Source organism: Macaca thibetana, chromosome 7 (genome assembly GCF_024542745.1).
Source record: "Macaca thibetana thibetana isolate TM-01 chromosome 7, ASM2454274v1, whole genome shotgun sequence".
NCBI classification, from domain to species: Eukaryota; Metazoa; Chordata; class Mammalia; order Primates; family Cercopithecidae; genus Macaca; species Macaca thibetana.
Window position 1 is genome coordinate 148,942,566 of NC_065584.1, and position 15,763 is coordinate 148,958,328.

Here is a 15,763-nt window from a genome sequence, read left to right on the forward strand (position 1 = left end):
CCTAGTTCAGTCTTAGCCCCCTGTCCTGAAGTTGCATTTTCCCCAGTTCTGCTTGTTTTTCTCTTTTATTCTTAACTATAAGACTTTTCCTTCCAGTGATAGGAGGAATCTATACTATTTGTACTAGAGACAGACCCTATTAGAGGGTTTTTAAAGCTTTTGCTAGATCATGTCCTGAGTCTCTGATAATGTAAGAAAAAGCAAGGAGAAATGGGGGCATGAGTAAAGTTGTGCTGGAGCTTGAATCTATGATATGCCAGGACCTGTATTGATTGAGGGAGGATTGCCAACTGACAGGGGTAGTAGAAATAGTTCTCTTAGGAATGGGAAATTAACTCTAGAGGACTCCTAGTTAAGACTTACCATGGAATCTCTGGGCAATTGGAAATACTGTACTTTCCCCTAGGGAGATGGAGTGGGAATTGATTTTTCCTTAGGTCCAATGTAACTTGGTTAGAAATACAATTGAACCTGTTTGTCCTGCCTGTTGTGATATGATAGCCCCATAGGAAGGGTCTTTTTTTGTGTGGGAGTTTATTTCCGGCGTCTCTTGCCTGTATTGTTTCCTTTAACAGCTTTTTAAATTTTCTTTTTCCAGCAATGATGTTGTCCACTGGGCATGTACTGACCAATGTGGCAGGTCTGAGAACATAGCTGAAGCTGAAAATAGGAAAGCTGGGGGCAAGGAAGAGCCTTGAATCTTGAGGTGGGACGTTGACTCTAAGATGTCCTTGAGCAGTGGAGCCTCCGGAGGGAAAGGAGTGGATGCAAACCCGGTTGAGACATACGACAGTGGGGATGAATGGGACATTGGAGTAGGGAATCTCATCATTGACCTGGACGCCGATCTGGAAAAGGACCAGCAGAAACTGGAAATGTCAGGCTCAAAGGAGGTGGGGATACCGGCTCCCAATGCTGTGGCCACACTACCAGACAACATCAAGTTTGTGACCCCAGTGCCAGGTCCTCAAGGGAAGGAAGGCAAATCAAAATCCAAAAGGAATAAGAGTGGCAAAGACACTAGCAAACCCACTCCAGGGACTTCCCTGTTCACTCCAAGTGAGGGGGCAGCTAGCAAGAAAGAGGTGCAGGGGCGCTCAGGAGATGGTGCCAATGCTGGAGGCCTGGTTGCTGCTATTGCTCCCAAGGGCTCAGAGAAGGCCGCAAAGGCATCCCGCAGTGTAGCCGGTTCCAAAAAGGAGAAGGAGAACAGCTCATCTAAGAGCAAGAAGGAGAGAAGCGAAGGAGTGGGGACTTGTTCAGAAAAGGATCCTGGGGTCCTCCAGCCAGTTCCCTTGGGAGGACGGGGTGGTCAGTATGATGGAAGTGCAGGGGTGGATACAGGAGCTGTGGAACCACTTGGGAGTATAGCTATTGAGCCTGGGGCAGCGCTCAATCCTTTGGGAACTAAACCGGAGCCAGAGGAAGGGGAGAATGAGTGTCGCCCGCTAAAGAAAGTCAAGTCTGAAAAGGTAAGAGGTGGCCAGATATGGCTGCCCACTGACTGCCAGTCAGAACTGCCCTGGACTAACTGCCAAACACTATGTGTACTCTGTGGGAGGCTTATTAGTGTGGGTAATGACCAATTACAAGGTCAGAGCAGCTGGTAATGATAATGTGGTTTTGTTCCAAATTAGAGGATTCCCCTACAGACTCATTTACAGCAGGCCTGGACATTTTGGAACAGGATATTTGTTGTTGGGGGCAGCTACTTTGTAAAATGAACTTTCTGTAGTCTGAGTTGAGACCTTCCCACCTTGTCTTTGCCCAACTCAGACACTTGTTGGTAGAGATTGGCATCAAACCTTTATTTGGTTCCCAGCTTGACTGGCATTTCATCATCAGACTCATAATAGTTGATAAACAATACACCTTTGGTCATAATATAGATTGAGTACGGTTCTTGATGGGATAAATGGTGCTGTTGGGTCTCTGGTAGAACAAAGGGTTAAATTTCATGGCATATCTACCAAGTGTTCTATTGCTGGCTACCAAAGAGCAAAGGGGCACATTTTTGGGGCAAGAGGTACTCATTGTACTTTGAGGTACTTAGATCTTATGAGTTACTGTTGTGGCTATGACAGTTTGGCCTAGAAGGAGATTCTTTGGCCACTAAAGGTGTAGCTTTGTGCCAGGTATCTCCCACAACTATTAGGAATCAAAGTCTCCTGGTGGTTTAATAGCTGCCAAACAGTGTAATGATACCTTGCCTTCTGCTTGACTTAAAAGGACAGGTGCCTGCAGCCCCAGGAGGGGTTAGAACTGGTCCCTCCTCTGGGAAGATGATCTTAGTTCATGCTTCAGGAAATGGAACTTGCAGGGCTGGAGGAGAATAGGTGTGAGTCTCGGGTCAGCTCAGGCAGCTTTAAAGTTCAGCAGCTTATAATTTCCTGCAAAACAGTGGCCTTGTGGTGAGCTGTTCATTGGCTCTTGATTTTCTGCTCTGCGTTCTGCTCACCCTGTGCTTTCAGCTGATCCCAGCAGATGCAGTATAAATTGATTTCTCTGTAATTACATCAGCTGCAGCAGGGAATACCTATTTCCATATGTAAGTGTTAATAAATAAAGGCTGGCTGTGTATGTTTGGGTGGTGGTGCCTGGATTCCAGTGGTAGCCCATGCTTTCTTTGCTGTCGGTATTTTGGTCTTTGCCTCTGGCACATCTGTAGCTCTTAGCCACATCTGGGCCTCTCCAGTAACAGGGCTGTGAGTTTCTTCCACTAATAATACAGTGGCTCATTCCCTTTTACCAGTGGCAGCTGCCAGAGAGGCTGCCTGTGTTTGGGTGGCAGATGCTATAGTCCACTTCAGCAGAGTTAAGTTCCAGCTGGTTACTAGCTTGGCTCATCCTGTGCTGGCTGTGATTTGCTATTTTCTCTTGGGTACAGATGGATAATACTGTTTTAAAGAGGCTTAGGAGTACTAGCAGTTGTTGCTTCTGTTCCAGGCCCATTAGACTGTTCCCTACATCTGGCTTCAAGAAACTCTTGCCATATATCCATATTCATAATCATTATTCTTCCTGTGCTAAAAAGTACTTCTGAGGATGACCTTCATTCTCCTGTCTAAATTTTAGAGTACTTGACTCCTGTTGCAACCTTCTAAGCCCTGTAGTAGTCTGTGGTTGAAAGGATTAATATTGCTTAGCTTTATATTGGATTTAAGTGTAAATGTCCATGATTGTCTCTAACAGAGAAGCAAATGGAACCCATTTTCTCACATATAGGTGCAGGGACTGATTGGGTGGCTGCCCTTCAGATTATAATTGAGCTAAAAGATGCAGTATATTCAGCTAAGAATACGTCTTGGTGCTAGGGAATTTTGTACCTTAATAATGTTGCTTTGTCATACAAGCTTTGCCTCCCAGGGAGACTGTGAGAGTGGGACAGCAGAACGAGAAAGAAAAGGGAAAGAGACTGTGCTTCAGTTTTTGAAAGAGAAAATTGCTGTAAGCAAGAACCTACTTTCTCCATTCCTTCCCCTGTTCCCTCAACCCTTTTGGACAGTCTGGTTCTGGGGGTGCCTTTCCATATTACCTTTGGCTATTGAAATAAATAATTATTGAAATAAATGTTTGGAAGTTGCTAGGAGATTAAAACATGCTGTGCAGGGAGAGAACATTTCTGGACTGGGAGCAGCAGAAGAGGCAAGTTAAAGGAAAGAAAGTTAGGAACCATGCAGAGGAGCAGCTTTTGAGAAACAAGAATCTCTCGGTTTGGGGCATAAGAGGTGCTCAGTGAGTATTCGATGATTAGTACTATAATTTATAAGCAAAGTCTTTGAAAACTTCTTTAAAATCTTCTCTCTGAGAAATGGGCTTGCCTGTGGTTTGGGATGTTTCTATGTAGGGACAACCAACAGAACCAAAATAGCTAAACAGATGTTTTGATATAATCTAGGAATTGCATCCTCTAAACTGGGAGCTGTCATGAAGAGGAAGAACTCATAAAATTTGGGAAGTTTCTTGACTGAAGTCTGTGATGCAGAGTTGCAATGTTGACTACTTGCCAATGAGGAAGATTTGAATATTGAAATTACTGGCTGGGCCTGGTGACTCATGCCCGTAATCCCAGCACTTTGGGAGGCCGAGGTGGGCAGATTGCTTAAGCTCAGGAGTTTGAGACCAGCCTAGGCAACATGGTGAAACTCCATCTCTACAAAAACTACAAAAATTAGCCAGGCATGGGTGGTGTGTACCCGCAGTCCCAGCTACTGGGGAGGCTGAGGTGGAAGGATAGCTTGAACCTGGGAGGCAGAGGATGCATTGAGCTGAGATGGCACCACTGGACTCCAGCCTAGGCAATAGAGCCAGACCTTGTCTCAGAAGAAAAAAAGAGAGAGAGAGAGAGAGAAAAATTACCTATCTCATGCCCTATCTCATGCTCTTCTCTCTTGTGAAGGTAGATATCTCAGGCTATGGCCTAGGAAATTTTCTATCAGATGAGGATGACCCCTTCATGGGATCCCACTTTTGCTCAGCATACCTTCCTCTGACAGGGCTCTCTCTGTGCTGTTTCCCAGAGTTCTAGGAGAGACCAGAGATGGCTCTTAGCAACTGCTGCTGCTCTGAATTGTTATTGAACACTTCTGCCTCATACTTCCTGCCAGCTGAAGAGATGGGGGAGGGAATGTTGAGGAATAAACAAGACAGAGCCTTCCGGCTCCTGCCTGTTCCCTTGCCTTTGGTTTGATTGATGAGTTGTTAAGTTAGGGATGGAAGGGGAGGTAGGGAGGAGGGCAGGCGCCTGTCTCAGTGTCCTGAGCTTAGTGCTTATGTCGCCACTCTGACAGGAAAGAAAAAAGGAATTTACAAACCACAGATGGCAACGATCTATCTGTGCTGACTTTGTCAGGGCTTATGACCAGGAGTTTAAGGTGAGACTCCTTCTTTTCCCCCAAATCATATAAAATAGCCAAGTAGGCTCTAGTAGTTAAAGAAAGGATCTAGAAGTTTCCAACCAGAAACTCCCCCTCACATGTCTTTAGCTGCTGCTTTTGATCTTGCAAGGTAGGAACACTGCACTTTGCTTTTCCCGTGTTTGAATGTCAGCTTCTGCTGCTTTCAGAATGCCGCATATATTTACCACTTCCCCCATTAGTTTAGGATACAAAGAAAACCATAAAATGTGCTCTTTGCTCTTTCAACTTCTGATCATGCGTGCTATCATATCCTGTGTTCTTTTTTTTTTTTTTTTTTTTTTTTTTTTTTTGAGACGGAGTCTCATGCTGTTGCCCAGGCTGGAGTGCAGTGGCGCGATCTCGGCTCACTGCAAGCTCCACCTCCCGGGTTCCCGCCATTCTCCTGCCTCAGCCTCCTGAGTAGCTGGGACTACAGGTGCCCGCCACCGCGTCCGGCTAATTTTTTGTATTTTTAGTAGAGACGGGGTTTCACTGTGGTCTCGATCTCCTGACCTTGTGATCCGCCCGCCTCGGCCTCCCAAAGTGCTGGGATTACAGGCTTGAGCCACCGCGCCCGGCCATATCCTGTGTTCTTAAGAGCATCTTCCTTTGCTGTTGGTTTTGTATTCCTGCCCTAATTTGTGCCTTCTAGCTCAGTTCTCTTGTATTGCAGTCCCTCATTGCCCAACCAAGGTCAGGTCTCTTTTATTCCTTCTGATCCAAGGCTTTCTTAACACCTTCTTCCACTAGCTGTTATTTCTCAGCTATTGATGGCATAGCAGTCAGCTTTGCTTCCTGAAACCAAATGCCCTCAAGCATTTTCCTTCATGGAAAACATTAAAAAGAAGTTGATATTTATGTCAGACAGAGTTGCATTCTGTAACTACAAGCTTAATTTATTTTTTCATTCAGAAACTCTGTTTTCCTTCTAGGTGTTGTAATTCAAGGTGGTCCCAGAAAAAGATTATCTTGTCCAATTTCCTCATTTTATAGAAGAAACTAAGACCAGTGAGGTCTTGTGACTTGCCCAGCATCTCACAGGTAGTCACTGGCAAAGCCAGATTTGCAGACACCAAATTCTTATGGCATGTTGTGATTCTCCATTTTCTCACTTTATTTGTTATTTTCTTAGTATTATTATTTTTGAGATAGAGACTCACTCTGTCACCTAAGCCGGAGTGCAGTGGCACGATCTCAGCTCATTGCAGCCTCTGCCTCTGAGTTCCAGCGATTCTCCTGCCTTAGCTCCCCGAGTAGCTGGGATTACAAGTGCGCACCACCATGTCTGGCTAATTTTTTTTTTTATTTTAGTAGGGATAGGGTTTCACCATGTTGGCCAGGCTGGTCTCAAACTCCTGACTTCAAGTGATCCACCTGCTTTGGCCTCCCAGAGTGCAGAGATAACAGGCATGAGCCACCACGCCCAGCCTATTTTCTTACTTTTAAGGCAGGGTCTCGCCATGTTGCCTATGCTGATCTTGAACTCCTGGGCTTATGCACTTCTGCCTTGGTCTCACTTATGCACTTCTGCCTTGGCCTCGCGAGTAGCTGGGACTACAAGTGTGTGCCACCACACCCAGCCATTTTTCCAATGTAAAGACTACCTTGAAACATTAGATGAAAATGCTTACATACTCCAAAATTGCTTTTACCCCAAAACTGCTTTCACTTGTTTTTCACAGTGACTTTAATACTGTAGACACTCAATAAACAAAGGATCTTTGAGTTTAGGATTTTAGGTAAGGTAATGAATGATGTTTGCAAAGAATAACCATTACAGCTGGCATTGAACCTATCCTGTTATTTATAAAGAAGAAAAGTTACTTTAAAACTGCTACTTTGGCCGGGCGCGGTGGCTCACGCCTGTAATCCCAGCACTTTGGGAGGCCGAGGCGGGCGGATCACAAGGTCAGGAGATCGAGACCACGGTGAAACCCCGTCTCTACTAAAAATACAAAAAAAAATTAGCCGGGCGCGGTTGTGGGCGCCTGTAGTCCCAGCTACTCGGGAAGGCTGAGGCAGGAGAATGGCGTGAACCCGGGAGGTGGAGCTTGCAGTGAGCCGAGATCGCGCCACTGCACTCCAGCCTGGGCGACAGAGCGAGACTCCGTCTCAAAAAAAAAAAAAAAAAAAAAACTGCTACTTTGAGCTTGACTACTTATGATATATGTGTGTGTGTGTTCTGGAATATTTCATTTAGCCAAATTTTCATTGTAATAATTGAGGAATAGTTCTTTCTTTACTTGGCAATTGCAGGTAAGAAAAAAACTCTGTTCTAGTGCTTCTTCCTTGGACACATCACTAATAGGCAGACCTTCAAATGTATCGTGGATATTACTAAGTATTTTGTAGAGAGGATAAACTGTTGGATAATTTTTATCACTTTTCGTTCAGTCAGTACATTAATTGGATGCATTTTAGATACTAGATTTTCTACGTGGTATTGGGTATACACTGGTGAATAAAACAGAAATAGTCTCTGCTTTTTGAGGAGCTTACAGTTTACCATCTAGAGCAGAGTTCCTAAAAGGGTGTCCCATAAAACCGTGTACATCACCAGAGTATCAAAAGTGCATATTCTTGGACCCTACCCCAGATCTGCTAAATAAGTTTTTGGGGTAAGGGCCCGGAAATCTGTACTTCCAGAAGTCTCTTCTGATAATTGCTATATACATCAAAGTTTGAGAACCTTTTGTGAATTTTCCTTTCAAGATAGGTATTGGGGCCACTTCTCATTTAAAACACCAGCCTTCTAAACTTGATTTTCGCATCAACTCTTATGTATAATTTAGTGGCTAAGAGCATAAACTCTAGCCAGGCGTCCTGGCTTGAGACTGGGAGGTTCAGTTTGCAGTAGTGAGCTGTGATCACACTAGTGCACTCCAGCCTGGGCAACAGAGTGAGACTTCATCGCAAAAAAATAATAAATTTTTTTAAAAATGTGAACTCTGGAGCCAGACTACCTGGCTTTGTTTCCTACCTTTGCACTTACTTACGGAGTGATCTTGACCAAGTTTCTTAATTGTTCTTCTTCAGTTTTCTTATCTGCAAAATGAGAGAAACAGCACCTACATAAGTTTGTGTTTATTTATTTATTTATTTATGAGAAGGAGTCTCACTCTGCTGCCCAGGCTGGAGTGCAGTGGTGCAATCTCTGCTCATTGCAACCTCTGCCTTAGCCTCCAGAGTAGCTGGGATTACAGGCATGCACCACCACGCCTGGCTAATTTTTGTATTTTTAGTAGAGACAGGGTTTCACTGTGTTGGCCAGGCTGGTCTCGAGTTCCTGGGCTCAAGTGATCCACCCACCTTGGCCTCCCAAAGTGCTGAGATTATAGGTGTGAGCCGCCACACCCGACCTTATTAAATTTGTCTTTAGATTAAGTTAGCTAATTCATATAAGACACTTAGTGCCTGGCACTTGGGAAGCATTCAATAAATATTAGAAAAAAGAAAAATACAGTTTGAGTGGAAAGTGGTTTTAGTCTGTTTTAGGCAATAATGTACTGAAATACAACAACATTCCACTTTACAGGAATCCCAGTATGAACAGATAAACATGTTAGCTAAGATTTTTAGCACTATGGTCTGAAGAAGTTCAAAATCTAGGTGGGGAAATTTTCATGGTGGTGATGTGTTCTAAAGCCCCTGATATTTATAGTTGGAGGTAGGGGGAAGACCAAAAATTAGCCTAGGGTATATTGAAGTGGCCTGTTGAATTTCAGACTTCATATGTTGAATTTCAGACTTCGATATGAATCGAGCTTCCTTTCTGGCCATATCCCTGATGTGGGTTTGGGTATGTTGGATGGATGTTACTGTAGTTTTGCCGGCATATGCAATCTCACGGACACAGGAGTAGCACTAAGTGTTTTTGTTTCTACACAAGAGTGTGTGGAAAAAAATCTAAGTCTTAGCCCTTAATCTTCCTCCCCCAGTGTGAACTTATATTTTTGCCATTTGGGTATAAGAGCTTTTACCAGCAGAGCTCATCCAGGGAGGCAGCAGGGCTTGGGCTTTCAGGCTGGAGGTGGCAGTAACATACACAGCTGAGATCCTGCCACTGCTGGCTGTCTGAGCCCTCTCTCTGTGGTTTTCACTCTTCAAGCCATGCTTGAGTAACCCGCCTCCAGAGCTGCTGACAGGGCTGTGTTCAGAGGCCTTGGAAATTACACTGTTCATTTCCTTATCATCCCCTGACCTGCAGTGCAGAGCCTTCTGGTGCAGGGACAAGGCAGAAAAACTCCAGACGGCTCCCAGCCAGCATGTGTCAAGAGCTACAAAGAAGGAAATTGGACTTGCTCACTTAAAAACCATGGGGTTAGGCTTTGATTTTCAGTTCCTGTGGAGAGTTATTTGTGTGTATGAACATGTCCTATCTCTGTGTATATGTATAGAATGAGTCTGTGCATGGCAAAGCTGTGGAGGAGGAGCATCTGAAAGTAGAGAGCAGAGGGAAGATGGCTTTTCTCTTCAATTAATTTCCCAGTTGTGCCATTGGGGTGGGCCTGGAACCATTAGCATCAGGAAGGTGCCAGACCATATTAATATTTTAAAATATATTTCTCTCAGTACAGTTTAGTCATGGTTCAGAGCACCCACAGAAGAACCTTTCCTGGCTGACCAAGGAGACATTTTTAACAAATCCTATTCCCTAAAGTCATTCATCCTAGATGACATTGACATAATCAATATTTAAGCTGCCTAAGAAAGTGTAGGCTTTGGGTCAGTCCTGGGTAACAGCAATGGCTCTTTGGAGATGAAGGGTAGTGTGATAAAAGAGAGACCTTTGTGATAGCTAAGGTGAACTAAGGAGGAATTTGGAGCATTTTGAGATTTTCTGTTCATAGGGCAAAGCTCTGTTATATTTTAAGAGCCCATCCTTGTTTTGGGGGTTGGTATTACAAAGGAATCTACTTTTCTTTTGGCATCTGTTGCTCAAGGAGGCCTAAAGGAAAGACTTCAGGCTAAGGTAAAATGTGAGCGGTAAGAAGTTCTTAGCAAAGTTTACAAACATTCTGTCCTTAATTTTTCTTTTTCTGGATTTCATGTACTTTCATGTTAGTAGTGCCATTGAAGCCTTGGTGTGAAGTGGGGAAGAAAAAGAAAGAAATCTTTAAGCTTTCAGACCCTGGAGGTATTTTAAACCCTAAGTGTCTGTCTTGTTGAAAGTACTCTGTAGAGAAGTGTCTTCACATGAGGTGATAGCTAAGGTGAGAGGGGATTACTTCCTTTTCCCTTCATATAAATTAATGGGCCCTGTATCAGCAGCATCTGAGAATTTGATAAAAATTTGGATCTCAGACCTCTTCCCAGGCCCTAAAGTTAGAAACTCTAGACTTGAGACCCAGCAATTTTTTTTTTCTTTTGAAACAGGGTCTTACTTTGTTGCCCAGGCTGGAATACAGTGGCGCAATCAAGGCTCACTGCAGCCTCAACCTCCCATGCTCAAGTGATTCTCCTACCTCACTTCCTACCTCCCCAGTAGCTGGGACTACAAGTGTGTGCCATCACACCCAGCTAATTTAAAAATTTTTTTAGAGATGGGGTCTCACTATGTTGTCCAGGCTGGTCTTGAACCCCTAATCTCAAGCGATCCTCCTGCCTTGGCCTCCCAAAGTGTTGGGGTTACAGGCGTGAGCCACTCTGCTCAGCTGAGACCCAACAACTTGCATTTTAACATTAGCGGTCCTGTTGATTGTGATACACACTAAAGTTTGATATCTACTATTGTAGAGCACCCGTCCCTCTTAATAGTGAAATTGAAATTTCCAAAAACTTGAAAGGGTAAAATGTAACACTGGGCAGTAGGTATGATTTTTTTCTCTTCTTTGAGTGATATCCGTATATATCTTTAACTCTTTGTGGACAAACTGACAGGAACCTAAAATTGGAATGAATATCTAAGGGTTTGGGACTTTGAGAGCAGAAGAGCAGAAAAGATATTTTAAAAAGACCCACTTTTCTCGTCTCAATGGAGAAAGTAAATAATAGTACTGACTTCATAGGGTTATTGTGAGGATTAAATGAGATAAAAAGATGTTAAGCACACAGCACAGTGCCTAGCATTATAGTAAGTAACCAATAAATGTTAGTTGTTGCTGATATTACTGTTCTTAGCTTTGAGGTGTGAGATCATTGTGAAATTAAGGAGAAAGGATATCCTTAGAGACTTTGAAGAATTAATCCTCTGAAGGCTTTGGAAAATAATGAATTTATGATAGCTAATATTCCATCTCCTACTGATTTCCAAGAAGGCTTGAGGGAGAGATTGATTCAGAGCATTTAGAGGCATTGAAGTTTGGGGTTTTGTTGTTTGGTCAGTTTGGAAGTGTTTGTTGGACTTCTTTTGGCAGAGGGCTGATCTCAGGTTGAGAACCATGGCTTTTGTTTATTCTCCATTAAGGTCAGTTTCTTTGGATATAACCAGCTTCTTCTGAATTATTTTCCTAAAGATTGAAATGAAGATAACATGATTGTTTTCGTATAGGAAGTTTCTTTCCTCTCTCTGCTAATCCTTGTAAGGTACAGACTTTAGCCTTTTGAAGGGATTAGCTGAGGTAGCCAGAACAGTCAAGAGAAGAATGAGGATTGAGGTACTGTAGTCCCCCACTTATCCTTGTTTTTGCTCTCTGTGATTTCACTTACCCTCAGTCAACCAACATGTGAAAATATTAAATGGAAAATTCCAGAGATAAATAAATCACTAAGTTTTAAACACTATTCACCCCATTTCATCTCATCATGTAGGCATTTTATCATCTCACATCATCACAAAGAGGGTGAGTACAGAACAGTGTTTTGATAGAGAGAAAGAAAAAGACACCATATTGACATAACTTTCATTACAACACATTGTTATAATTTGTTTTTTAGTTTTAGTTTTGTTTGTTTGTTTGTTTGTTTGTTTTTTAACAGACAGGGTCTCCCTCTGTTGCCTAGGCTAGAGTGCAGTAGTACGATCACAGCTCACTGCAGCCTCAAACTCCTGGGCTCAAGTGATCTTCCTGCCTCAGCCTTCCAAGTAGCAGGGGCTGCAGGCATATATCACCACGTCGGGCTAATTTTTAAATTTTTTATACAGTTGGGATCTTGCTAGTTGTCCAGACTAGTCTGAAACTCCTGGGCTCAAGTGATTCCCCTGCCTCAGCCTCCCAAAGTGCTGGGATTACGGTGTGAGCCACCATGCTCACAACCTGTGTCTTACTGCTCACATCTGCTCTTACTGTGTCTAATTTATAAATTAAATTTTATTACGGGTACGTATGTAAAGAAAAAAACCTAGTGTGTATGTAGGGTTCGATAATATCTGCCATTTCAGACATCTGCTGGGCGTTTTTGAATGTATGTCCTGTGCTTAAAAGGAGGCTACTACTTTTTTGTGAGGAAATAAAAAAGACAGTTTTTAGATGTTTTGAGGTGGTCAGTTTTTACCCTGAAGTGTTTGTTGTTCATTGGGACATACAATTTGTGCACCTGTGAAATACTCTAATTGCTTTTTAAATTTAAGACTGCTGGGTTACAGCCCTGGTGGCAAATACTAGATTATGTTTTGATGAGCCAGACCTGGGCATTAAATCCTTTCTTGGGGTCTGTTTTCATTTGGTAATGAGTTCTTTTTTATTTTTATTTTTATCTTTTATTATTTTATTTTACAGGTTTCCACACAGCATTGATTGATTTTTTTTTGTTTTTGTTTGTTTGTTTGTTTTTGGTTCCTTAACTGTAAAAAGTTTTTATAAACTGGTACCTAACTCACCCAGCTCAGAGTAGATATTTCCTGGCTTATGTGTCCCTTTTTTTTTCTTTTTTGTTTCTTCAGAAGTCAGATACTTAGCTCTGCACTGAATCAAACCTTAGTGAAAAATAACAGAGTGTTGTAGAAAGGAGGTATAGAGACTGGGCATGGTGGCTCACGCCTGTAATTCCAGCACTTTGGGAGGCTGGGGAAGGTGGATCATCTGAGGTCAGGAGTTTGAAACCAGCCTGGCCAACACGGTGAAACTCCATCTCTACTAAAAATACAAAAACTTAGCCAGGCATGGTGGAGTGGTGGAGTGTGCCTGTAATCCCAGCTACTCGGGAGATTGAGGCAGGAGAATTGCTTGAACCTGGAAGGAGGAGGGTGCAGTGAGCTGAGAACAGGCCACTGCATTCCAGCCTGGGCACCAAGAGTGAAACTCTGTCACAAAAAAAAAAAAAAGAAAAAGAAAGGAGGTATACATAGTCATCATACTTAGATCAACCACATCAGCATGCTGTTATAGAAATTAACATTCAGGTTGCAGAGTTTCTTGGTTGTGAGACATTTTAGCTTAGGGTGCATATCAGAGTCACTTCTGGAGCTTTTACAAAGTTTAAGTGTCCTATTGGATAAAATCTTTGGGGCTGGAGACTCCAAGCCTGTACTTTTTTTTTTTTTTTTTTTTTTAAATCCGGAGTCTCTCTCTGATGCCAGGCTGGAGTGCAGTGGCGCAATCTTAGCTCACTGCAACCTCTGCCTCCTGGTTTCAAGCGATTCTCCTGCCTCAGCCTCCCAAGTAGCTGGGATTACAGGCACACTCCACTACGCCCAGCTAATTTTTGTATTTTTAGTAGAGACAGGATTTCACCATGTTGGCCAGGATGGTTTTGATCTCCTGACCTCGTGATACACCCGCCTCAGCCTCCCAAAGTTCTGGGATTACAGGCATGAGCCACCGTACCCCGCTTATTTTTTTAATTTTTATTTTTTAAGTTCAACAGGTGCGTGTAATGTTCCTCGTAGTTAAAAATCACTATCATGTGAAAACGACTCTTTTTCATTGCTCAGTCTACAGGATGCTTATGTTGGGGTCAGGCATTTTGGAATTCAACTATAATGAACCTGATTTCTCATTATCACCTTAATTAGGATAATTAATTATTGAATTTCTGACAGCCTTTAAGGTAGAGCATCCATATCTGTGTTACTAATTCAGTTTTAAATTATTGTTTCAGAATTTTTAAGGCAAATTTAAGCAAAATTCTTATGAGTAGATGTATTTGCCACATATAGGCTATTTGTGCTTTTTTTCTATGTAGATTAGAAAGGGGCAGGAGACAGATTTGGATAATTAAAATTTATGGCTAATCCAAAACCAGTCCCTTTTCTCATTGGTTTGTAAATGTATTTCTGTGCTTATATTGGGTAATAGGTGTTCCTAATTTTCTGGAAATTCATGACATTCGAAAAAAAAAATAATGTAGCAATACAAAAAAGACCTTATTCCTGAGTCTGCTTCTGGATGCATTCAAAGTAAACATGCTTGGCCGGGCGCGGTGGCTCAAGCCTGTAATCCCAGCACTTTGGGAGGCCGAGACAGGCGGATCACGAGGTCAGGAAATCGAGACCATCCTGGCTAACACGGTGAAACCCCGTCTCTACTAAAAAATACAAAAAACTAGCCAGGCGAAGTGGCGGGTGCCTGTAGTCCCAGCTACTCGGGAGGCTGAGGCAGGAGAATGGCGTGAACCCGAGAGGAGGAGCTTGCAGTGAGCTGAGATCCGGCCACTGCACTCCAGCCTGGGTGACACAGCAAGACTCCGTCTCAAAAAAAAAAAAAAAAAAGAAACAGAGTAAACATGCTGTTTTAGGAAGAGGAAATATTGCGTCACAGAAATAGAGCAAGTCCCTTATATCTTAGTTCTTTGTTGTTGTTGTTTTTTTTTAATAAATACAATTTCTTTGAAATCGAAAAGAGCATTAATGTTTTGGGGTATAAAGTATTTCCTTGCTGAGATTTTAAGTCTTATGCCCGAAGAAGAGTAATTAGAATGCTAATTGTTATCAGAGATGAACACATACCTAATTGTGCAGTAAACACATACTTTTTTAAAAAAACCTTTAGGTTTAGGGATACATGTTGCAGGTTTGTTAGATGGATAAATTGTGTATCACATGGGTTTGGTGTGCAGATTATTTCCTTATCCAGGTAATAAGCATAGCAAACTCATACTAGAAAACATTGTGGTATGTCATACTTCAGCCAAAATAATAATTACATAACCTTAAATTCTCATAAAATTTAAATAATAAATAATTTAATATAAAAATTTAGAAGTTTAAGTATGGTTTTTAGTACTGGTACATGCATTACCTATGTTCTCAGAATTTGTATTAATCTGTACTTTAGATGGTTTTTTTTTAGGTTTTGGAGTATCTCAAATTCATATACCACTGTGAGTAGGAGGAAAAAAAAATTGGCAAATGTGGGGAAAAACTCATCATACAAAGTGACTACACATTTATATACACCATATTAGACTAGATCTTAATTTCATCACTATGCAGATTCTTAAACATCTGGTAGAGTGTCTGTTTTAAATAAAATATGCCATAAGGCATTTTTCATTTTGCTTGTACATATGTGCTTGGATTGAGAATGTAGGGATTTGAAATCAAACAAGCTGATTGCTTATTACAATTTCAGAAAGAGACTGAGAAATTCTTTCATTTTTGTTGGCTTCTAGTATCTCTCCTGTCCTTTCCCATCTCTTACAAGGATTAGGTTCTAAAGTCAAGATGTGAGGCACTCAGTCAGAAATTACCTGCAGAATTTCTTAGGATGATTTCTTGAAGATTGACATACAGGCTCCATGAATTGAACACAATCAGTTTTTTCTTTAGCATTGAGACAAGCCATTATTTCTTCAGCTGAGGTCCCCACATAAGAGCTGACTTGTGTGAGAGCTAGACTATATTAATGAAAAATACGTATTTATAAATACTAGAATCACCCTAAGCCTAGTAAAATGCTTGTATTATGAGAGGCACATGGGAGTGGAAACCAGATTTAAGGAACAGCCAGTTGGCTGGGCATGGTGGCTTACACCTGTAATCCCAG

The 15,763-nt window shown here is 42.1% G+C and overlaps 2 protein-coding genes across 5 annotated transcripts in view; one reads left to right on the plus strand and one right to left on the minus strand.

Moving 5' to 3' along the window:
• The window catches only part of PPIB (peptidylprolyl isomerase B), a 445,571-nt gene that overhangs the window by 392,007 nt on the left and 37,801 nt on the right, over nucleotides 1-15,763 (minus strand). The window lies entirely within an intron of this gene.
• The window catches only part of ZNF609 (zinc finger protein 609), a 241,570-nt gene that overhangs the window by 40,497 nt on the left and 185,310 nt on the right, over nucleotides 1-15,763 (plus strand). For all 4 annotated transcript variants that reach the window (XM_050795912.1, XM_050795915.1, XM_050795914.1 and 1 more), the window contains exon 2: nucleotides 599-1,472. In XM_050795912.1, the coding sequence (XP_050651869.1) occupies nucleotides 726-1,472 (747 nt within the window). In that variant the 5' untranslated portion in view covers nucleotides 599-725. The remainder of the gene's footprint in view (nucleotides 1-598; nucleotides 1,473-15,763) is intronic.